The sequence below is a fragment of the Puma concolor genome, chromosome F2 (genome assembly GCF_028749965.1).
Source record: "Puma concolor isolate L17-30 chromosome F2, mPumCon1.1.hap2, whole genome shotgun sequence".
NCBI lineage: Eukaryota > Metazoa > Chordata > Mammalia > Carnivora > Felidae > Puma > Puma concolor.
This window is the reverse complement of record NC_141684.1, coordinates 35,560,262-35,585,801: the sequence shown is the minus strand read 5'-3', so window position 1 is coordinate 35,585,801 and position 25,540 is coordinate 35,560,262. Positions and strand designations below refer to the sequence as shown.

General features: G+C 36.6%; 1 protein-coding gene across 8 annotated transcripts in view; it reads right to left on the bottom strand.

The window, feature by feature from the left end:
* Positions 1 to 211: 211 nt before the first annotated feature.
* The window catches only part of UBR5 (ubiquitin protein ligase E3 component n-recognin 5), a 138,432-nt gene continuing 113,103 nt past the window's right edge, over positions 212 to 25,540 (bottom strand). For 4 of the 8 annotated variants that reach the window (XM_086695593.1, XM_086695597.1, XM_086695596.1 and 1 more), the window contains exons 42-59: positions 25,232 to 25,305; positions 23,876 to 24,048; positions 23,661 to 23,774; positions 22,422 to 22,642; positions 20,878 to 20,998; positions 20,684 to 20,788; positions 17,533 to 17,776; positions 15,747 to 15,858; positions 15,029 to 15,173; positions 13,831 to 13,961; positions 11,924 to 11,984; positions 9,548 to 9,723; positions 9,238 to 9,322; positions 7,681 to 7,836; positions 7,217 to 7,330; positions 5,629 to 5,773; positions 4,296 to 4,381; positions 212 to 818 (exon numbers count right to left, since the gene is read on the bottom strand). In XM_086695593.1, coding sequence (XP_086551719.1) covers positions 606 to 818; positions 4,296 to 4,381; positions 5,629 to 5,773; positions 7,217 to 7,330; positions 7,681 to 7,836; positions 9,238 to 9,322; positions 9,548 to 9,723; positions 11,924 to 11,984; positions 13,831 to 13,961; positions 15,029 to 15,173; positions 15,747 to 15,858; positions 17,533 to 17,776; positions 20,684 to 20,788; positions 20,878 to 20,998; positions 22,422 to 22,642; positions 23,661 to 23,774; positions 23,876 to 24,048; positions 25,232 to 25,305 — 2,476 coding nt within the window. In that variant the 3' untranslated portion in view covers positions 212 to 605. Of the gene's footprint in view, positions 819 to 4,295; positions 4,382 to 5,628; positions 5,774 to 7,216; positions 7,331 to 7,680; positions 7,837 to 9,237; positions 9,323 to 9,547; positions 9,724 to 11,923; positions 11,985 to 13,830; positions 13,962 to 15,028; positions 15,174 to 15,746; positions 15,859 to 17,532; positions 17,777 to 20,683; positions 20,789 to 20,877; positions 20,999 to 22,421; positions 22,643 to 23,660; positions 23,775 to 23,875; positions 24,049 to 25,231; positions 25,306 to 25,540 lie in introns of those variants that run through there. The other 4 variants (XM_086695594.1, XM_086695600.1, XM_086695595.1 and 1 more) reach the window with 3 other exon arrangements.

Here is a 25,540-nt window from a genome sequence, read left to right as displayed (position 1 = left end):
TTACATGCAAAATATTAGTGATATCATTTAATATCCTAGAGCTCAATGCAGCTAAAATAAACCGCAATAAAAGTGGTTTTCATAGGTAAAAGTGATTTCATCTCTAAGATTTGAATGTCCAGAACTTTTTACAAGTTCCACATACATGATACACAATTGCAGCCAACCACAAATTAAACACCATAAAAAAAGTTAAAATGAAAACACAGAACATACTTAATTTTTTATTTTGAAATTCCCTATTCCCTCTATACAAGAACCTTTGCTGAAACACTTTCCACAAAGGCAGCAGTGAATTTTCAGAACATTTTACATTTTTCCCCTCAGCAAAAAGATAAATCACAGTGTAAATTATGTTGTTCTGCTGTCATCTTTGGCTGGGGTTAGACCCAGAAGTTGTTGACTAGCAAACCATTATAGTCAAATGTTGCTAGTGCTCCTCAGGCCTTTAAGCTACAAACTCAGCAAGGAATGTTTGCATTTAATCTCTTTAAGGTACCACCAGGGTGTGACAGCATTAACTTCCATAAACTTTTATAGACAAATGGAAAAAAATCTACAAAATTACCTAGTAATATTACACAGCAATACACACTTTTTATACTCTACACAAAACCAAAATTCTTGGTCTTAATGGCGAGTAGCAACTTCTGTTTGAGAATCTGTTTAGAGGAATAGAGTGGGACGTAAAGTCGAGAAATACAAGTGTTTGCAGTAGGAAGATGTTGGTCATCTGGTGGTCTTATTGTAATTGAGGGCATAGGCTGAAATCCTTCTTCACTGGCTGGTAATGATGGGCTTGATGTCCAAAAGTAAACCTAAACAGGAGTATAATAATTACAATTTTGGCTTTTAATATAATAACATTAACTCTGCCAACATCTACACAGAACCCCATTCTTCAGGTAAAACCTACAGAGGGATAGGATTTTGAATGGGGTTTTAAATTTATTTCTTGCACTGGGGTGCCTGGGTGGCTCAGTCGGTTAAGCGTCTGACTTCAGCTCAGGTCATGATGTCACAGCTTGTGTGTTCAAGCCCTGCATAGGGCTCTGTGCTGACCGCTCAGAGCCTGAAGCCTGTTTCAGAGTCTGTGTCTCCCTCTCTCTCTGCCCCTCTCAAGAAAGGTTCAGGGTCAAAAGAGAAAAAAGTGTCAGGTATGTAGAAAAGTGACTATATTTCAGGGCCTCAGTTTCTCTGTGGGCCTTTCTGGTGGTTAAATTCCACAAAGTATCGTTTAGTGGAAATAGGGCACAAAATCTCTAAAGAGTTCAAAGACTCAGTTTATGGGTTCAAGCCCCACATCAGGCTCTGCATTAACAGCTCAGAGCCTGGAGACTGCTTCAGATTCTATGTCTCCCTCTCTCTGCCCTTCCCCTGCGTGTGCTCTTTCTCAAAAATTGTTGGAAAAAAAAAAAATGTCTCTTATAGTTTGCCTCTCTATTTTTCCTTCCCTTCCTCTATGATCCTCTGTTAAGTTTCTTAAATTCCACATAGAAAAGGTTTTTTTTAAGTAATCTCTACATACAACATAGGGCTCGAACTCACAAGAATGACATGTTCCAGCAACCTGAACCAGCCAGGAGCCCACAGGCAAACTTTTTTATAAATATAGTATGATACTATATATTTTCCTTATGATTTTCTTAATAATACAGTTATATGGGGCGCCTGGGTGGCTCAGTAAGTGTCCAACTCTTGATTTTGTCTTAGGTCATGATCTCACAGTTTGTGAGATCAAGCCCTGCATTGGGCTCTGTGAGAGTACGGAGCCTGCTTGGGATTGTCTCTTCCTCTCTGCCCCTCTCCCACTTGTTCTCCCTCTCCCTCTCCAAATTAAATAAAAACTTAAAAAAAATACAATAATGTACAAAATATGTGTAATGCACTGTTTACTAATATAAAAACTTTAGTAAAATTTTGGGGGGAGTCAGAAGTTATACTCAGATTTTCAACTGTGCAGTAGATTGGTGCCCTTAACCCCCATAATGATTTGCTTTCCTGAAGAATGGTTTTATGAGAAATCTTATCTAATTCTCTAGAAGGGGCAGAAAAAGAAACTCTAAATGTCAGGTCTATAAAATCTTCAAAGAACTTTACATATATATGTATATGTGTGTGTGTGTATTTTTGAGAGAGAGAGAGTGCGCACACGAGCAGGGAAGGGGAAGAGAGAGAGAAGGAGACACAAGAGTCCAAAGAACGCTTCAGGCTCTGAGCTGTCAGTACAGAGCCCAATGTGGGCTCGAATTCATGAGCCATGAGATCATGACCTGAGCTGAAGTTGGATGCTTAACTGAGTCATCTAGATACCCCCCGCAAAGAACTTTAAGGACTGGAAGATGCTCTAGAGACAAAGCTGGTCTAATCTACTCATTTTACAGGTAAAAAAAACAAAGTTAATGTAAAATGTTTCTCCAAGGTTGTATATGGCTAGGTAGGGTAGATAACTACCATTGCTGGAGAGTCAAGAAGCTGGAAGAAAAGAAATACTACAGGACTTTTCAGAACTTTTACTAGTGAACTGTGACTCTCTAAGAGGAGGATACACTATGTGGTCTTACCCATTAACCCAAAAACCCTATAATTTGCAAGACTAGTAACCCAAGGAAGAAGAGTTTGCTCTGAATGGTCTGTTATATTCTTATGTCCTTTAGTTTTTCTCCTCAGCACATCAGGATAAAACCAACAATTGTGAAGCATCCTTCTCAAAAGAGGAGGGGGGAAACCCCTTGATATAATGCTTAAGCCCTGTAAATAGGAGTGACCCTCAAATTAAAGCTGTTAATAGGAAATCCTGAGGCCCTTTACAAAGATTTTAAAGACTGAATAGTTAGCAAATTTTCTTCCAGTGGAAGGCAGAAACTACAGTGAAATTTAACTTGACTGACTGGACTAAGGATACATTAGGTTTAAAAACAAAGTTAGTACTAGGGAATAGTTTAAAAAAAAAAAAGTCCATCAGAACCTTAGAATTTATACCAGATAGCCAATCATTTTTATCTCTGTTTTTGATAGGTCTTACTGAACCAATAATGGGCTCTTAAAGAAACAAGGTAACTGAATCAAAAAACTGAGTACAGGTGGTCCTGAAACCATGCACACTGGTAGAGACTTTAGGGTCCACAAGATTGGGAAAGTTGAATTATATGGAATCCACCTAGGGAACAACCGAAGTAGAAATTACCAGAGTGGCTAAACCAAGAACAGAACTAGCTAAAAGGACTACTGAACAACTTGTTTCACTATAGTGCAGAAATACTGGAAGACTCCTGGGTCCATTTAAAAATTAAGTAGTGCTGGGCACCTGGGAGGCTTAGTCGTTAAGTTAATTAGCATCAGACTTTGGCTCAGGGCACGATCTCATGCTTCGTGGGTTCAAGCCCCATGTCAGGCTTTGTGCTGACAGCTCAGAGCCCGGAGCCTGCTTCATATTCTGTGTTTCCTTCTCTCTCTGCCCCTCCCCCGCTCATGCTGTGTCTCAAAAATGAATGTTTAAAAAAATTTAATGAAAAAAAAAAAAAAATCAAGGATGCTAAATGCAGACTCCCCCACTCCAAAAAATAAGTTACTACTGAGCTGGAGATAAATGGGAAACTGTCAAGTTTTGTGCTTTCCCACACACTAACCATTTCCCCTCTTTCAGATAAAATTGGAGAATATATCTAGAAACTGGATTTTTAAAAATATATTCCACAAGAAGTATGGTTGTTAATTACTAAGAACTAAGGCTGGTTTGATAGGGAAGACGCCGCAAAGAACCATGAGGAATATGGCAGAAAGGATCTCTGGAATTTTCTAGGTAAGGAACATCCCACAAATTTCTCAAATAAAGTCTAGTGAAGACTACGATTCCACTGACTTGGTAGGCTTTCACTATGATCAAAGTTTATATTATCTAATTTATGATTCTAAAAATAAGTAGTAACATTAAAATCACAGACTTAATACATATCATAAGCTACTCTATTCTTAGTACACTATACAGATAGCAATCAAGATACTATTTAGAAATTTTGCAAAGGCTTGCCACTGGTCAAAAGGATTAAGGATATATAAAAGGAGCAGCCAGCATATGTAAGCACTATAGGGAAAAAGAAACATTTGTCTCAACAATCAACTGGTATTTTCTTCTGGGACTAAGAAAACCAAAACTGCCTTATATTTCTGACCTTCTATAATTTTCCTTAACCAAAATTAAAATGACCAACCATTACAAACTTAAAAGGTTATCATACACAGTATTTTAACATTTCATATTTTGTTTTGCTAATTTTGTAAAAATTTTAACTTACAAGATCTTGTCGTTCTGTCATGCTCATTTTCTCTACTATTGACCAGAACCAACGCTTGAACTGCAAGAGCTTCTCAGCATTTTCTCCTATGAAAAATATAAATCCAATATACTGTACCAATTATTACTTTAAAACACTGCTTCTTATAAAAAATAGATACAGAACTGTTATTTAGGATCAGGGGTTTAATTCCTAATATAGGAAATTAGGACCATTTGTACAATGTAAAACTTCTATAGTTCATTACTCAATCCTGACTTAAGATGACCAAGAAAAATGGATCATCAGCCTCAAAACTGATCATCAATACTTTAATCCTATCTGTTGAACTTGCACCAGTGCTTCACAAATTTTAATGAATTTACAAATTACTTGGGGATCTTTTTAAAATACAGATTCGCATCTACTAGGTCTGGGAGAAGGGAGGAAAAGAACTGAAATTCTGCATTTCTAAAACACTTCTAGATGACACCGATGCTGCTAATCTGAGGATCATATATGGAGGGTCCTTAGGTATTTATTTTTCCCTCTTAGGTTTTTGGTTTGTAAATGAGACAAATTCTCATCTCACCAGTATTGAAAACTATACTAAAAAGTAGTACAGAAACTATTTTACAATGAATCTATACGTTGTCAAGCATGAAGAAAAAACAAAATTTAACTTGCTATAATTTAGCTGAAGCTGTTTGCAAAATATGAAAAAGGGGGAAAAATCAGTGCCTTCACGTAGGCAATAATTTTGGACTATAGGTGTAATCCTTCCATAAGGAATTTCATGGCTTCCAGTGTCTTTATGGTATAGTCACAGCTCAAATTCTATTCCTAGGCCACTTGAAAACGAAGTGTTACAGAAAATCAGGCGCTGAAGGTAAATGTTATTCTAGGAGGAATATCACTACCTCTTGTTATTCTTTCTGGATTTTCCATGTGTTTGTATGTTATTATGTCTTTGTAAGTGAGCTCTGGGTCCACTTCTACAGAGCAAACACCATGCAGTCAAATTCTTTAATTAGAGAGTCTAAGAGATTAGGAGGAATTGGGAAAGGCCAATAGAACTGTCACATGGATTATATTTTCTTAGTATACAAAATCCATTTACATAGCTGCTCACCACAATGAAGTTTTACTTGTATTCAATCTAAACCATATACTCTTTAAAAACCTAGAAATGTTAACCAAAGATTTAAGAATAACCTAATGCTAAGCCATCATAGTTCAATAATATCTTAAAAATGTACACAAAAAGCCTTGAACACCGGAGTTATACAGCATTTCTAAACCCTGTAAATTTATCAAGTGTATTCCTTAAATAAACATTCACAAAATCTCCTACCTGATTCATCATTGAAAGAGGTGAAACTGATCAACATCTGCACATTAACTTCACCACAGCCATTTACCAAAAGTCTAAAATCTTCTGCTGTTAAATCTTCTAATGAATTTTTGGGAAGCACATCCAGTAGACCTTTCCTCATTGCCTACAGAATATTTTAAAAATTACCTTTTTATTACTCTGAGTACTTTATTTTCCATGTAGCATTTTTTGTTGTTAAAGCCCAATATCTAACTTTAGCAGCCTAAGAATACTAGTTCTCATTTAAACCAGAGAGAAAGAAATAAAATTAAGTATTTTTAAATTGACAGATTCAAAAGAGAGGCAGAGGGGGGAAAAAAGGCATCACGAATAGGCAGGCAATAGGTTCAAAAGTGAAACCATATTGTTATACACCAGGATTTAACTGAAATAATTTACACATTAATAAAATAGGCTACTCATGAAGCAAGAATAGCTTCAATTTGTCGAACATGCTATCCTGTCACATGCTATGAAAAGTACGACAAAAGAACACAAACTCAAAATCTAGAGGCTCACTGAGAAATTACAATGTGCCATGAACTGTTCTTAGGCACCTTACATGTATTAATGCATTTAATTCTATCCTCATTTTGCAGAAGAGGGAACCAAGGCACAAAATACTTAGTTTGCTAGTGTCATATAGCAGCTAAAGAGTGTTGCAGCCATGATTTGAATCCTGACAGGACTTCAGAGCCTGCACAATTATTCCCAGCACAGAGATCAGAACACTTGACAAATACAGCAGGCCTGATGTTGCTCTTTAGAAGGCTCTCCTGGAGGGGGATGGTCCTTGGCTGGCATCTGGAAACTTGGTTTTTGGAATGTTCCCCCTACATTACTGATACGGCTGTTCTGAATGCCTGGAGCAATGAACCCTGCTGTGCCAGCTTACCTAGACTATTTGTGCAGACAATGTGACTTATGATGAACACATGCCTCTAACAGTCTAAATTTCAGTAATCAGGGCTGGCTGCATAGGCAGAAAATGCTTACAGGACTGGCCTCTAATATAAAACCTGAGCTGTGACTCTTAAGCAGGCTTCTCTAAACACAAACACTGTCCATGTGTTTCTAATTCACTGTTGGAGGAAAGTAGTATATTCTTTGTGACAACCCATGGCCCCAGAGAGAGAACTTTGGAAGCCTGCACCTAGATTCCTCCAGATTTGGTTTGATGTACTTTTTTCCCTTGCCGGGAGTCCTTTTGCTACAATAAACCATAACTATCAGTACTATTGCCTTGGAGTCCTTCTAGTCAGTCGCCTTCAAGTATGGGTGGTGGTAGGACCCCAAAACAGTAGTCATTTCAGTTCCACAAGAATCCTTTCTGAACTTTTACTCACCAAATTGACTTTGATGATCATATAGTTTATCCAAGTAGTTTTACCCAACAGAAGGTGAATGCTTGGTCTGGATTCAGGTGTAACTTACACTGTACATAAATTAATTTGGTTTAAAAATTTTAACCTTTTATAGGCAAGCTGAATACACTCTGAAATAGTTTACCACGTGAAGACACAAATAGCCTCATCAGATCAAATAACACTTTTGAGAAAATACTCACATGTAATGGCTGTTCTGCAACTACCAACATTCTGTGTTCTGCATATTTCCGCACATATTCATACACATTCTGAGGAGTGACTGGTATATTTACACCATTAGGAATAAGTTCAACCTGTAATAATTTAGCACTGCCATTTAAAAGCAATTTGGTCAAAGCAGTAGTAAGTCTACAGTTCATAAAATAATTCCCTAAAATTCTAAAATCTAAACACAAATTGCTGACCAATATCTAAGGGATGCAAGAATTTAGGCCTAAATAAGCACTAAAAACTACCTTTCAGTCTGTCTCATTAACCCTCCATCCTTCTCTCTATGCCTGTCAGTCCAGTGTGTCTTTTCTCTGCATGTTTGTGTGTGTGTCTCTCGCTCTATGTCCCCATCCAAACTGTTTCTGTATAAAATAAGCACAACAGACTAACCAAATTCTCTTGCCAGAATCAGAAAGTTACATATTTGCTTTACCTGTCCTCCACCCTCTTCTTTACACAAGTCAATTGCAAATGCCAAATCCATTGCAGAGAAAACAGCATCAGCATCTGAACTCTGAGAAGCGAGGATAAGTTGCCGTAAACTCTCATACATCACAGGGTCAAAAAAAGCAAAATCATGCCAATTGACCTAAGGAAGTAATCATATGGAACTCAATTATAAAACATCTTCACTACAATTTTATCTAATTTGAAGGTATAAAGAATAATATTCCACTAAGTATATTAAAACTGATTTAAAAAGATAAAATTTTAATCTTTGGCTCTGATAACATATTTAATTTTCAAGGTATAAAAAATGTAACATATATTTTGGAAAAAAAAAAAAAAAAAGCCAGTAATGGAGGAGTTTAAGTTACAAAATAATTTGCAAAAATCCTGCATTAATTATTAAACAATGATTATGCTAAGCAGCTGGTCCTTAATATATATCCTATTTAGTCTTGATTATAATAAAATAGATTATTAATTCTAGATGATGAATCTGATGCTCAAAGGAATTCAATAACTTGTTGACAGTCATATCATTGGGTTATACTGGAGTCTATTTGATTCCATGATCTTTTCCATAAACCTCGTTAAAGAATCCACATATCAACATTTCTGAGCTGTTGCTGAGCTTTAAACCTAGTTCCTCTTTGGACAAGAACATTTAGCTGGAATATTTTAAGAATTCAACAGGGTCAGAGTTAAAATATATATATATATACACACATACATATATATATGTATATATATATATATACACACACACATGTATATACACCCACATACATATGATATGCTGTATTAATAGAAAACTATTCATCAGTGAATGTGATTAAAAAAAATCGACTACAGCTTTAACAGTGTTAATTTGTATCAGATGTGCGATATACATTGCTGGAAAAGACTAAAATATTTCATTGTTTTGTGTCAAGTAATTTCTTTATAATACCTTTAAAACACTGGCAGTTACATTTTAAACCAAAAGCTGCATAGTTGGTATTATGCATTAATTTTAAAGGATGTGGTTTTTTCCCCTCCTCCCAGTATAAAAAGAATGTGCAGGCAGGCAAACTATCGAAGCATATAAGGAAATTAAGCTAATTCTATCACCCAGAGATAAAGATCAAGCATGCTATGCTGGATTTTCTTACATTCTTTTGTCCCCCTCCCTCCTGTACATCTTACACAGATTTTTGAAGCCAACAATGCTCTTTTCAATAAAATACTACTACTACTTCCACTACCACCTGTTTGAACAAATAATAATCGTTAAAATCTATTGAGCACTTACCAGGCACTATATAGTTTTACCATTTTCTAAATGGGAAAATCTGCGATAGGTGTCAGGGGATTTGTCTGCAACAAGATCCAGGTCTGTCAGACACTGTCAAACCCACCTGTGTCACCCACTCTGCTATGCTATCTCCTCCATGTATTGAGATTTTTTTTCCCATGTCATTAAAGGTTTGAAAATGACTTATAATGGCTATAAAAGGAAAATTTTGCAATTGTAAAAGCAGTTAGGTTCATTAAAATCACTTACTTTCCTACCAAGCAACACTTTAATTACATGTCTATTCAATGTAATAGGACATAGTTCATTCTGTAACAGACATAGTCCAAGAATCCTAAAAATAAAAACAGGGAAATATATTTAAATTTGAAAATAATTCTAGAACATATATAACCCCACACATACATACATAATATATATACAGTATTTTGAGAAATTTTCTACAGCCTCATTTCTAATCAGTATGAAATAGAGCATATACACATTTTAAAAACTGTTTTAGAAAACTCTTGAACTGAAATTTTATAAAAATTCAAATGTAAGATTAGGATTATTTTACCTGCCAATGTTTCTGAAACAATTCAATCTTGCTTCTGTGTTTTTGCCAGGCCGTGGAGTATAAAATCCTCTTTTTCCAGGTTGGTAAAACAAAGGGGCATTATCGTCACCATCATCTGTATCGTCTAAATCCATATCTACAACACTTCGACTAGAACCATGACGCTTTCGGTTTTCCTAATAATAGAATATCAGAGATTAAGTCCCCAAACTGATTTTTAAAACAAAACATATAAACTAGTCATTGAAATGACTAAAGTCATTTCTAAAGTCATTGAAAGTGAAGTCAGGCAGGTAAAGCAACATTTAAATGTAAATAAACTCTTTTTAAAGTTTATTTTGAGAGAGAGTGCATGCACATGGGGGAGGGGCCCAGAGAGAGGGAGAGAGAATCCCAAGCAGGCTCCATGCTATCAGTGCATAGCCCACGAGGGGCTCGATCTCACAAACTGAACTCTGAGATCATGACCCGAATTGAAATCCAGTTGGATGCCCTACTGACCCACCCAGGCGCCCCTGTAAATAAACTTTTAAATTCATCCTTTCAGAACTGTGGTACAGGAAGCTCAGGCCTGTTAAATCCTTCTCTGTCCATTTAAAAAAAAATCACTAATGAAAATGGTAGCTTCTTTCCCCTTAATTCCTCAAAGATATTTGTGCTGGATATAGAATTCTGGATTAACTTCTTGAGAGACAGACTGTAAGCAGGGGAGGAGGAGGGAGAGGGAGAGAGAAGGAATCCCAAGCAGGCTCTGCACTGTCAACACAGAGCCTAATGTGGGGCTTGATCTCATGAACCATGAGATCATGACCTGAGCCAAAACCAAGAGTTTGATGCTTAACTGACTGAGCCACCCAGGTGCCCCTGGATTGACAACTCTCTTTTTTTTTAATGTTTGTTTTATTTTTGAGAGAGAGAGCAAGGGAGGGGCAGAGGGAGAGGGAGACACAGAATCTGAAGCAGGTTCCAGGCTCTGAGCTGTCAGCACAGACCCTGACATGGGGCTTGAACCCACAAGTGTGAGATCGTGACCTGAGCTGAAGTCAGATGTTTAACCGACTGAGCTACCCAGGTGCCCCTGGATCGACAATTCTTAAAGCACTCTTGAGGATGATGAACCACTGTCTTCTGGCCTATACCAGTTCTGATGAGAAATCCATGGTCTTTCAAATCAGTTTCTCTATACATAAGGCACTATTCTTTGCTTGGTTTTACAGCAGTTCGATGATAATATATAGTTTTCTTTCACTTTATCCTATTTAGGGTTCACTGAGTACCTTGAATCTATAAATCTATGTCGTGTACCACATTTGGTAAGTTTTCAGTTACTATTTCTTCACATATTTTCCTGTTGCTACAGGAATATCTCTTCTTCTGGATACTCTAATGACTTGGATGTTTGATCTTTTGATATGGTCCCACAGATCCAAAAAATTGTTCTTTTGTTCAGAATCTTCTCTCTGTTCTTCAGAGTAGATAATTTCTATCTACAAAAGTTGACACTTTCCCATCATCTTCATTCTGCTATTGACCTATCTGGCGAATTTTTTTCTTTTAGATACTCTTTTAATTCCAACACAAGTAGTTCATCTTGAAGTTGGTATCTACTGGGTCTTTTCCCAGGAAAACTGGTTGGTCTTTCCTGGCTCTTTGTATTTTGGAATGCCTCCCGGGCCTTTTAAATATTATGTTGTGAAACTCTGGGTCTTGTTAAAATGATAGGGGAGAATGGTGATATTTTGCGGTTTTAGGAGGCAATCGACCTGGTTAGATTCAGACTGAAATGTCACATCTATGTGCAATGATTCCAGTAACAAATTTTCACAGCCTTCTATCATACTGTTTGGGTCTGCCCAGCACCATCTGTAATAGTCTGGGACTTGGACAATGGTTTCATACCACAGTTTAGTTCTCAGAGCCTTTTCTATCTTCCAACTATGGTGGGAGTAAAAGGGGATCAGCTTACTCTCGTGCCTGAAACAATACCATACCAGCTGTTTTTCAAGTTTTGACTTTCCTCTATAATCTGTATGCTATTGTCTACTTTTTAGAATCCTCAGGCAGTTCCTTTTCGCATTTTGTTCAGTTTTTAGTTGTAGTCAATGGAAGAGATAAGATTATACTGGGTTTGCTCCACCTTGAGTGGCAGTGAAGTTCTCAGGTAGCTCAAGAATGAAATACATCATGTGCTAAAAAAGCCTTCTTTACTGCTCTCCTCCACATGTCTCATTTTCTCTGCATCTTTGGCACTCAATTCTTCCTTAAGGAATAAGCCCTAAGAAATTCATGACATCTCTAAATTCAAGCTTAATTCAGGCTGTGCTAAATTAGAGTTCCAAGTGCTTATTATTAGCACATGTACAAAATATCTCTTACCTGTACCTTTTCTGAGGAGTCTAATAATCCAAGATCCAGGATACTATCAGCTCCATTTTCCCTAAAAACAAACAAAATAACCTTTCACATTCCAGATAACTGAAACTTCTAAAATTTAGTGTAGAGAAACATGCATTTGAATTTATAAGAATTTATAAATACATTTAAAGTTTTGAAATAAATACCTAGGGCACTTACTAGTCTTAGTGCATATATAAGAGCAGAGAAGTCAGTATTATATACACACAAAAAACAGATTTTACGTGTGTGATTCAAGATAATGAGACAAAGGCTACCTGGTTTAAGACAAAATAAATGCAGTCTTCACAGGAGGACTGAAGATTAGGCTCACAGGGAGCATTGTAAGAGAACAGAAAATGTTCAGAAAGCAATCACAATGGGAACTGAATTCCTTAGTGTATTTAATTATTCTAGAATACTAATAAATTCACTATTTACTTTATAAAGCCAGCTGAAAGCAGTCTTCAAGTCTTCTACTGAATGCAAGTCTTTGACTTGCATTCAGTAGAAAATACTACTAATAATGGAAACCTTACATATGTTTAAGAAAGATTTTTATAAAATTTATTTGTTGATTTACAGAGTACACACATGACCCAGGGAGGGACAGAAAGTGAGGGAGAGAGAATCCCAAGCAGGCTCCGCCAAAGTCGAGTCCGATGCCTAACCAACTCAGCCACACCCAGGAGCCCCCGTTTATAACCATCTTTTTATCAAAATGCACATCCCTCAAAACCTTTCCTATAATGGGCTGAGCTCTATCATGGTGTTGATTACGTCCAGAGACTGGGAAAAGGAATGAAGAAACAGCACATAAAAGCCCAGAGAAGAAAAAAAATAATTTAACAGTAAAGAAAATAAACTAGCAGTGGTCTTTTTGCTTCGACCATTCAAAGGCTATGAAACAGATAAGTGGCTATTAAGTTTCAGTGCTTAGCCTACCCACTTATCCATTTCTTAGGACTATATCCAATCCAAGTTCCTCATGGAACTAAAATAACACTTAGGGGTGCCTGGGTGGGTCAGTTGGTTATTAAGTGTCTGACTTCAGCTCAGGTCATGATCTCATAGTTTGTGAGTTTCAGCCCCGCATTGGGCTCTGTGCTGAGAGCTCAGCCTGGAGCCTGCTTCAGATTCTGGGTCTCCCCTTCTCTTTGCCCACCCCCCACCCCCACTTGCGATCTGTCTGTCTCTCTCAAAAATAAACATTAAAATGATGGGTACTGAGGAGGGCACCTTTTGGGATGAGCACTGGGTGTTGTATGGAAACCAATTTGACAATAAATTTCATATATTGAAAAAAAATAAATAAAAATAAACATTAAGAAAATAAGAATTAACATTTCAAAGCCAAACTGGATATCAGAGTGGCCCCAGAACAGAAGGCACCGAATAAGTTTGGCATATCTTCCTGATGTCACCCTGGGAAAAGAATTATTTAGCTGTTAGATGATTTTAGGTTTTACAGTAAAAGAAATATATTACACAACAGAAAGCAAAAACTTACAGGAATTTTTTAAACAAATCAGAAGTCCTAAAAGAAATTTCATGCTTATGGCAAGAACTCAGGGACTACACACCAATTCCTTGAAGTATCTGGCCTCTGCCATCAGGGGTATTCTGGTAGAGAATTTGGGATGTACTTTTTTCAAGTAATTTCTAAATTTCAGGTATATAAAAGATTTTTAGAGCATAAGTCACGCTAAAATTCTACCTTTCTAATACATTTGAAACTCAACTGTCACTCGTGAATTTTAAGCCATCTCTTCAAAAAACATTTAATGTCATGTATTTATAGTATAAATTTTATTTTTAGGATGTAGTGCCACCATATCTTAAAGTAGTTGATGTTTAAACTGAAATACCTTCCCAATTATATACTTTACCGTCCATGTGCTATAATGAGTTCCATGGCTTCATCCACTCTTGCTCTCAGAGAATCTTCACTTGCTAGAAGGAGAAGCAGCTGAGCTGGGGATAATTCCAACAGCATGCCGGTGATTTTACTTGCAAACGCCTGCAAACAATGAGCAAATGTTACTTGCCCCCACTCTCTGAAACCTGTCTAAATCAACAATCTTTTATCCCAAAAAAAAAAAAAAAAAAAAAAAAAAAAAAGGAGAAAGAAAATTAAGAAACCTGGAAACAAAACATTTCTAAACCAGTAAGGTATTTTATTAAATGAGAAGCTTAATTATAGAGAACTTTGGTAGTCTTGTTAAAGCTAGTTTAAAATTTGTATGACAAGCCTTTATTTTTGATATCCATGAGTAAACACACAAATACTTGATTTCCATTTTTTCTCACTACAGAGAGGCAGAAACATTTCTTACATGTAGGGCAGAAGAAAAGAAAGGGAGGGAAGAAGTAAAGGAGGGAGATGAAAGATGCCTATGTTTAAGGCTAAGGATTTACTGAAAGAAATATGTTATGTATAAAGACAAACAAAAAACCACTAGTTTATGTTTCATACTATATGAAAGAAACCTGACAGGACATTCAATATAAAAATCTCCTAGCAACAGGTAACAGCAATAAAGAAAGTACAGTATTTGCAATGTTTTAGCTACAACTTGTTAACAGATTAAAAAGTCTGCGTCAAAAGGTAACAATTTGTACAAATAAAGGTACAAATTGAACGCACAGATAATTCTTTAGCACACAAGGAACTTATCAGGTAGAAGCCAACTTAACATAGGTGGAAAAAACAAACCTCAAGCTACCCTCCAGCACATTTTGCAGCTTTCCCTCTTAAAGCTTCCATTTTGTTACTACAGTCCTCAACCACTTGAATGGCCAGTAGCTAACAACTTTTTAAAATACCAGCTTTAATCCAAAAACAAAAATGAGGACGCCCAGGTGGCTCAGTCGGTTAAGTGTCCGACTTCGGCCCAGGTCATGATCTCACAGTCTGTGGGTTTGAGCCCCATGTCGGGCTCTGCGCTGACAGTTCAGAGCCTGGAGCCTGCTTTGGATTCTGTGTCTCCTTCCCTTTCGCTGCCCCTCCCCTGCTCACACTGTGTCTCTCTTTCAAAAACAAAAATGGCACAGCCAGTTAAGAGGGACTAAGTGTACCATACATACTGGTTGCATTGCTTGCACTCGGGGATAAAGTCTCTCTCCAAGTGCCTGACGATGTGCTGGCAGAGGATCAGGATCATCACTAGGATTCCCTTCAGAAGCTGGTCTGAAGGGTCTAGTGTCAATGGAAAGCTGTCTTCTAAAGTCTCTGAAAGAAGAACAAAGCTATTATAATTCATCTCCCTTGTCTGCAAAATAACATCAGCACAACCAGTAATAGAGATGGAAAACCAAAGCATATAGGCAGCTCTAATTATCAAGATGGCAGAATGCTTAATAGATGATGGTTGGGAAATAAAGGTTTTCTAGACATTAATACTCAAAACTCTATAAATTTGTAATACGTAGTTCAATTTGATTCTAAGGGAGTAGGACCATAAAATACCAGATTATCAAGAATCCACTCACATTTCCTAGGAGTTTTAGTCCAAATTAAATGCCACCCACCCTCATACAAAAATTAAGGTTTAAATATAATACAATTGCCACAATTAAAATTTTAAGACAAATTTAGGAAAGAATGAATGATAGTTATGTAATTTCAACTGCCCCTGGGTTTTTAAAGCAGAATATTTTAATAACAGTACAGTTACTATACATATACCCAAATACTAAAACTTTTCCTAAAAAATAGTCCATAATTGAGATCCTCTCATTCCAGGCCTACCTCCAATTTCATTCCCTAAGGTGGTATTCAATAAAAGAAACAAAATTATCTCACCTATCTCGATCTCTCCGAGAACCTGCTCGCAAGCCACTACTCCTCCTCATTTCCCTTTCTCTCTCCCTTTCCCGATCCCTCTCTCCTCTGTTCCTTAATCTCTGCATTAAACCTGAAAGAAAATATAAAACATACTTTGTTTAGATAAATGTAAATGAAACTATTTTAACTGTCAAAGTTAATGTGAGGACATGAGACCAACTTAAGAACATGACAGGTGAAAATTACCTCCCTTAACATCTGTTAGTACCTTCCACTCATTCTCCCTATGGTTTTGAAGGCTAGGGGTAATTATATAGAATGTACTTGGCTCGTAATAGATGTTCGATCAGTATGTATTTAAATTTTTTTTTTTTTCAACATTTATTTATTTTGGGGACAGAGAGAGACAGAGCATGAACGGGGGAGGGGCAGAGAGAGAGGGAGACACAGAATTGGAAACAGCCTCCAGGCTCCGAGCCATCAGCCCAGAGCCTGACGCGGGGCTCGAACTCCCGGACCGCGAGATCATGACCTGGCTGAAGTCGGACGCTTAACCGACTGCGCCACCCAGGCGCCCCCGATCAGTATGTATTTAATGAATTATGTCACAGTTGTGAAATGATATATAGCAACTGGGGCTGTTAGTTTTACCATAAATAATGCTGAAGTTTCGTATATGATTAGAGTCAGATTTATTTAGTTTTGGGCATTAAGCAAAATATAGGCCACCCAAAACATCAGCTACTATTATTTTCAAAACCTTAACCATAAGCCAGAGTATGGTTTCCTAAAGAATGTGCAGGAAACAGTGATTTCTAAAATGTTATGACTTCCCAAGGCTCCCTCATTCACATCTGCCATTTTCTTTTTATTGTAAGACTATAGAAAGTCAAACGGTAAAACTAATGATGAAAGGCTGCAGGGCTCTCCCCATCTTTTCATCCTCAATCCTTCCTAGAGCTCACTGAGCCTAGTCTATGGTGGCATTTTTCAGAACTCAACACAACAGCACTACAGCCTAGGTGAAATACAGGATTTTCTTATTAGTAATGTCCTCTCGCTGAATTAGCCACCTATGAAATGACAATCTTCTGCCCCTTATTTATATGAATCCCCAATTATACCTACTTAAGGCATCTGTCATTTTCACAGATCTTTTTAATTTGAAAATTAGGTAAGAATCCTAATCCCAAAGTGCTGGTCCTCAAAGAGGTAGAGCTTACAGTAGGATATTAATAAAGAAAATCTTATTACCAAAAAAACAATGTCTTGTTAAATTATACAGTGAGGTTAGTAACACAGTCAACCAATCTACATTTGGTTGCAAGCTCTGTGTCTCGTTGGGGACCAGTATCAACTCTGCACATTGTCCTTTGAATAGCACTGCTCTAGAGAAAAGGATTTTCAGTGTCTGTACTAATTAAATATACAGGGGTGATGGAAATAATGTAATGTGCTCACTGAATTTTTCTGTTACCATAGAGCTTACAACTTCCCACTCCTCAAAACATGTAACAATTGAGAGGAGAAACTCACTAGTACCATCACAAACATTTATGAAAACATGGCAGTAAAAGAACAAAGTCCTAATCTGTTGACTAAAATAGTTTAAATAAGAATAAATCACTAATCTAGAATATAATTGTATAAAAATGGAAATGTGCAGTAAAGTTCTCCCACTATAAATACATTTAACTGTGACTGTAATTGTTTTTGCTCAAATAAGAATGTTTTTTCCTCTTAATCCCCTTCACCAAGTCCGTCTATCCAAATAATTTTTATGATGTTTATTATCTGTACTTACTCGTATGAGTGCCTTTGTTGGCATTTTGGATACAATCTAAATTTGGCAGTTTTTCATTTGACAAAAAAGCTTGTGCAATGGCTGTATAAAAACTTCGTGCTACACCACTGCCCTCTCCTGGTTCATCCTTAAATGTGACTTTTACTCTGTGTACAGCCATTGGTGTAGTAGCACATCTTCGACCAAAGTGATTGTTAAGCTGCCTCATGGTCTGCTGAATAAGAAGATCTCGATCGCGATCAACCTATGAAAACACCAGAGAGTAGTAAAGTTCTATGTTAGAAACCACCCTGAAATTTTCCTATGTAAAATCTGAAAATGTAATTTTAGCTTCCTGTTGACAGTTTAACTACAAAGTAATGTGGATTCTTAGAAGCTTATACATTCCACATAAGAAACATTCTAAAGCATACAGGAATGTCCTGCATTAAATCAGGATAATGGAATTAAACTCAATTCTAACATTTTCTTTGTTGTTGTTGTTGTTTTTCAAAGTTTTATTTATTTATTTTGAGAGAGACAGAGAGAGCACAAGCAGGAGGGGGCACAGAGAGAGGGAAAGAGAGAGAGAATCCCAAGCAGGCTCCACTTTGCCAGCACAGAGTCCAAGCTGGGGCTCGATCCCATGAAACCGTGAGATCATGACCTGAGCTAAAAACAAGAGTCAGACGCTTAACCGACTGAGCCACCCAGGCGCCCCCTAAATTCTAACATTTTCTAAGTAAGTTCATTGGAAGACAGCAATCTGTTCAATTTTGTAATATACTAGGATCAATTCCAAGTGAATCAAAAGTATGTGTTGTGTAAAAAACAGCAAATACTAGAAAACATGGGATATTCCTTTGGTGACAAAAAAGCACAAAGTATAAGAAAAATGACAAGCTGGGAAAAGCAACTGGTGCCTTCTATTACAGACAGGTATTCATGAATAGTATACATATTACTGTTAAGATATGTTTCTAAAAAAATTGAGAAGGGGCGCCTGGGTGGCGCAGTCGGTTAAGCGTCCGACTTCAGCCAGGTCACGATCTCGCGGTCCGTGAGCTCGAGCCCCGCGTTGGGCTCTGGGCTGATGGCTCAGAGCCTGGAGCCTGTTTCCGATTCTGTGTCTCCCTCTCTCTCTGCCACTCCCCCGTTCATGCTCTGTCTCTCTCTGTCCCAAAAATAAATTAAAAACGTTGAAAAAAAATTTAAAAAAATAAAGAATAAAAAAATTGAGAAAAACTTAATAGAAAATGGGCAAAATGTACCAAACAGTTCACAGAAAAAGTAATATTCTTAGATATATGAAACAATGTTTAACTTGCTCATAAGAAAAAGCAAATTAAAACTACTCTAAGATGCACATATTGGATGGGCAAAAATCTAAAACTCTGACAAACTGCTGGCAGAACTATAGAGAATCAGGCATTCTTGTATTAATGTTGCAAGTGCAAAAATATGTAACCATCAGGCAGAAGTATTTTCCAGTATTTGCCAAAATTATATATGCATATGCCCTTTAACCCACGTCTAGGTTCTATGTCTAAGAATCTCTTTTTTGTTTAAATTTTGTTTTGTTTTATTTATTATTGAGAGAGAGAGAGCGAGCGTGAGCAGGGGACGAGCAGAGAGAAGAAAGACACAGAATCTAAAGCAGACTCCAGCCTCTGAGCTGTCAGCACAGAGCCCAATGCGGGATTTGAACCCATGAACCATGAGATCATGACCTGAGCTGAAGTCGGACGCTTAACCAACTTGAGCCATCCAGGTGCCCCTAAGAATTTCAAAGACACACTTGCCAAAAGAAAAACACACCTAAGGCTATTCATCACACTACTATATGTAACAGCAAAATATGAGCAGCTGTAAAAGGAAGACAGAACAATGCTCTATACAGAAATGGCTTTACCTCTGGGATGTACTGTTAACTGGGAAATGCAAGATACAGTAAAATGTGTAGCACACTCAGAGTCAGGAGTAGGGGACAGAGATGGGCAAAGAATTATATACACACACATACACGACTGTATTTTTTTTTTTTTAAAGGCGGGAGGAAAATAAAACAACAACAAAAGAACAAAAACATGAAAGGCAGAGGAGGGACATGGTGAAAGAGACAGAAATGGAAACTAGATTTCCCTAAATATATCTTCTTCAGCAGAGCTGATCATGCACTATGTAGATATTTTACATTAATAACAAAATCAAAAAAAAGAGAAAGCAATCCCTAAAAACTGAAAGCAAAATGAAACAAAGACCCTGGTTGTATGGAAATTAGTAGCAAAACCACACTAAGAAAAATTATTTCAAATGACTTTAAAACAAAGCAATTGGACTATATCTCTACTTGGATATGCTAACAAAACCCTGCAAATCTTAAGCTCTTTTTGATAATTATTTTGGGGTGGTAGTGTTGATGTTGTGATTCCAAGACTGCTATGTACATGCTGTAGGGTAAAAGCAAATGAGTACTTTTATTAGTGTTGTTGGGAAGTTGGATATTCAGTTTGGAAGAAAGGAGAATAAAGACTAAGAGGTGGAAATAAACCTCGTGATCCTAAATCGTGACTCTGAACTGGAAATATCAGTATGTACTTATGATATAATTTTTTTTTAAAGGAGAATTTCCTAGCTCTGTGCAATGAAAAGACCTAGAAACAACGACCAACCTAGTAGGTAGTGAGCAACCCTACAGCCCAGAGTATAAACTCAAAGTACCTTTTTTCCTGCCAAAAGGAACCAGGGCTTCTTGAAGAAATGGCTGATCTAAGGTCTGTGACAGGATATACACAAGATGAGACATACCAAAAAGTAAGGAAGTTATCAAAGATTACTGGAGTCCTGTGAAAAGGACTGAGGAGCCAAAAAAGACTCAGGACTCCCACTACCCAGAGACCACTGGAGCATCAGTGGAAAATAATCACCTTAATGGAATGAAGGACATCAAAAATGTTAAAAAACAACAACAACAAAAAAAGGCTGAAAAATTCACTGATCATCATGAGATGTTAGGAAACCAACTGTACTACTCTAAATTTGGTGATTACCATTTATTTTAATTTTTAATTATACAACATATATATCCCTAAACATGAAACATGGTTGTTATAATAGTTTTCAAACTTCATAAGTGACATACTATATATATAGTATTAGAAAATCTAAATACCTTTACCTCTAGTGATAAATCTCTTGACTGCTGGTTTCTCAGTTTTTCCATTTCTCTACGGAATTTTGATTCTTTTACCTCAAAACCACCCAATTCGGTTAGGATCTTTAAAAAAAAAAAATGCATGACAGAATTATTCTCTGACGTATGTTCTTATCAGGCAGAACAGAATTAAAAGTGCTCACAACACATACTGATCCAGGTTCTGCTCCAACATCTTCCATGAACACCCTGCCGAATAGTTCCAAAGAGAGGCGCCAGCGTCCTAACAGCATATCGTGGGAAATAACCATTCCCATGAAGCTACACTGTGGCCTGCAAGAGGTTTAAGAGAAGAGGGGGGAAGTAATTTGGCCAACTGTAAGAAGCCCCTGGTTTTTGGTCAATGACAGTAATTTAGTTGGTTTTTTCATATTCTGAACTCTTAATAGCACTTCAGTCCACACATCCTCTCTAACAGAGAATCTTTTTATAACTACTCATTCTTCACAGAACTTCTCATTTTTACTCCATTATTCCTTCTGTCCTTTACATAAGGATACATCTCCCAGCTGCCTTTTATCTTCAGTTTTACCTCCTCCCCTAAAGTCCAGTGTCCATCTACATTTGGAGGATTCCCAGATCCCTCTCTAGTTCAAACTTCCACAACAGACCAGAATTTCCACAACAGCCCATGGGTTGAATATACCCATGTCCGTGACATGTAACTCCAACTCAACACGGGAAAATTGAACATGGCTTCTTCACTTCAATGCCACTGCCTCTTGATTTCTTTCAGTAGTACCATCTATTTCCCTACTGCACAAACTTGAAACAAATTTTAATTTTTCTTTCCCCTGTTCCTCCAGAGTGAATAAGTACTTCATGAGTTTCTCTTCCTTTCCATAATTTCCTAATTCATCCCCAAAGGCAATATTCTACACTTCAGCCCCCTTTTACCACTAGCCAGAACCTAGTAACAGCGTTCTTTCTAACTTGTCTCCCTACCTCTAATTCTTCTCTCCTTCAATCTATTTGCTTCTACACATTCTACACATCTTAGCGCAAGCCATATTGCCTCTGAAAAACTTGGGCCACCCCAGCCCACAATTCTTCCTTGCTTTTTATGGTTGTTAAACTGTGTACATAAAATGCATATAGCTTCCTAAACTCACTTAACTCCTAAGCAAAATTAATTATCTGACAGTATAACCAAACAACAGCATAAAGCAGAAACTCAACAAATCATTAGGTGATTAACCATACTGAGCCACAGTATGTATATGCTAGCGAATTTTTATTGGGAAAGCAAAGAACCTACCTTTTGCAAAGTAATTACTGACTGTGAACCTGGCAAAGAAGCCCAAGTAACTGAAATAGTCACAAATCTAGAAAGTTCTTTCTAGTCATTCACATGGTCCCCTTTGCTGAGCTGCTGGTAACAAGTCTATAATTGGCAATCTGACATGGACATATACTTTAACTCAGTACTGAACATTAAAAAACACAGTCAGAATATCCTCAATAAAAGAAAGTCAGAATGTCAATCAACGACTAAAGTCACCAAAAAAATCCAGAAAATTCAAATTTAATATTTAAACATCTGATTATAAACGAGGAAAACACAGAAATAAGATTACGGTTAATTCTATTATTTACATACAAACGAAATTTTAAAATACCTAAATAAAAATTCTTACAAGAATTATAGTATCCATAAAGTAATGCAACAGAAGAACTATCTCTACTTAGCAAATACCTGAAAGACGTAAGAGGTGGCCCTTCACTTTCAGTCAGTCCTATTTCCGCTAGTAAACTGCTTTTCAATTGTGCAGCCAGATCATGAGCAGATGGCCCTGGTTTTGAACTTTCAGCTTCTTCTGGCACCATATTCTGTTCTTCCCCTTCTTTTTTTTGTCGATTTTGCATGTTCATTACATTTTTCAAATTGGCAGCATAAGACATTTTAGTTGGAAGGACCTGTGAATTTTTACATTTAAAAGTTACACATTAAAAAACAAAAACAAAAACAAAACTAACTAGATTTCCTTTTCAACTTACTAATATTCCACAGAAATCACACGGAAGTTACGTAATTCCTTTCTGGTGTTTCAACTAAAAAGATGCAGCCTGTTCCTTTTCTCTGATTCCCTGGGCGGACCACCAGGAAACCACCCAGTGCAGTTTCAGTGCATTCACCACAGTAGCCTCAGAGAACTTTTAAAGGAATCTCTTTACCTGTGGTTACTCAAATGTCTTACATATTTTCAATATTTGCAGGACTGCACTCTCCTTTATCACTTAGATAATAAACAAAAAAAATTCTATTCAACTACATTCAGTGCCTGCTCTTAAACGTTTCATTACATTTTCACTAGAGAAATAGTATGGATGGTATAATTTTAGGCTCTCAAATCAACCTTTTATCTAAAAACTAGATACGCCACTTACTTAGTTGTGTAATAACAGACATTCCCACAAGAAATGTATGTAAACTCTGCAAGCCTCAATTTTTTTTACCCATAAAATCAAGATAAACATGTTTTTTACCCAACATGGTTATAAAGATTGAGACAGAATTATTCAACAAGTCATTATTAATATTACCTTATTTATTCACATCCTACAGTCAAAAAGAAAAGTTTCAAGTCAATACTGTGTATGCTCATATATAAAAAGATATATTCACATTATATATACATTTAAAGATTTTAATTTTCAGCAGCATTACAACACTCAACTCTGTGAAACAGGCAAAACACAAAATGAAACTGCCATTTTACAGATGAAGTCACCTGATGAAACAAGTTAGTATCAAGGCAGGCTAGTGATACTGATGGAATTCTGAAATTATATGGAATTATGACATAAGGCAGGAATTTCTGATACTTACATTATTTGAGGCAACACGATATTCTGGATTAATGCATTTCCAAAACTCTAGATACTGGGATAAGTCCTCACAAATATTATATTGTGAAGATCTTTACTATCTTACCTCAAGGCAGTTTCTATCCACTGTAACCTCCATTAAGCATTTCCCACTACTGGCAGATGAAGAATAAAGACCCTGACTTGGACGGCCAAAAAGATCCTCCTTTCTAGCGTTTGGCTGGAATTTTAACAGAAATATTCTAGTTACACTGAACACTTTAAAAAAAAAAAAAAAGTCACTTAAAAAGAAACCTTCTAAGACTAGTTTATTTAAATCACCTGCAACAGATGTGGCTGATCAGCCAAAGGGATGGCTTCAGCCAGAGGCACTTCAAATGGATTTGGGGGTATACATCCAAGGAATGTCATGGAGTCTGAGCGTCGGAAAAATGGATGGTTTTGACCAGTTTCTGCAGGAAGAGAGTCATCATCCTTATCATTCAAAGTAGCACCTAAACATAAAGAGATAAAGTATTTGTTTTTTAGAAAAAACTAGTTATTGGGGAACAATAAAAGAATCTTAATCTGCTCAATCTGAAATTCCTATTCCCTCTTTACAAAATTTTAATGCCACTCAAAAACAATAGTCCAAAATTTTGATGGTATTTTTAGGTGATAATTGAAAATACTAGCAGTTTAAAACGGTTACAATGGTAAATTCTATTAGGTATATTTTAACACAACAGTAAGACTTTTTACAAAGTATTAGGAATAACAAATATTGTTTCACTTTGTACTGGACAGACATTTCCCATATCCTCTGTCTTTCTAGAAGATTCAGACCTGAATATAGCTAGATTCCTAAGCACATTCAGGATGCGGCTCACTGAGGATTCTAAAAGGAGGAGATGGTCAGGAGCTGAGATATGAGCATTTGTTTACTTCCAAGTTCTGCTTTCTCTACAAAACAAAAATGTCTGGGCATCTCCTTCATCTCAACACTAAGTCAGCACAAGAACACCATCTCCCCTTAATGTAATACAACTGTCGACAGTAAGCTTACAGTACATGCTGTAAAAATAGTGAGCTATGGCTGAGTTTCAAACAACAGCAGTTACGTCAGTTGTCTTTCCCTGGGCTGAATAAAAGCACTAGTTGATAATAAGAAAATAGGCAAGAGGACAAATTTTTTAAATTCTACTTCAAAGAACAGCTAAAAATTACAAAGAGATTGCAGAAGACCCCAAAATTTCTTGAGTTTGGAATATTTTCTTTTTATTGCATTTAATAACTGTTAAGATTTTTCATATTTGGGAGTTATAACTGATATTTCTCATTTTCTTGACTAAATATATCTTGCACCAATATCAATAAAGGTTCTGCTAAGACTTTAAAAATGTAGTACTTACACACTTAAGAATAAAGGTAAACATAAAACTAAAATGCAAAAGGTACAAAAACAAAAAATACTGACTGTTAACAAGTTCACTACATTTCTTTAATTCATCCTTATTTATGAAGCAAATAATGCAAGGATATATAAGGAAAAATGGACAGAAAATGCAAGAAATGGGACATAGAGAAGAAAAGAGAAATTCCCACCCAGACAGAAAATAATGAAGTTAAAAAGCTTGAAGGGGAAATACTGAGGCAGCCATTTCTTGAAGTAGATTAGCAGATTTTCTGTACACTAACTTTGATTGGTGTCATCATCATTTTCATGTTCTGAATCTTCATTATCAATACCCAGTTCCAAGAGTTCTCGCGTCCTTTAAAAAGACAAGTGAGTCATTTTATGTGAAGTATGGAGCAAAGGTGATGGGAACTACAAGCAAAAAAAGCACTGAAAAAGTCAGTTAAGTATCTAGCCAATTTCAAACACTGTGATCAAGTTTTAGACTTGGGGAATGTTAGACTGACCAGCCAAATTATACTACAATTACAAAAGAGGCTCAAGAAAAGCAAAAGGATAACCACATTAAGAAATAGTGAGGACTTACACAG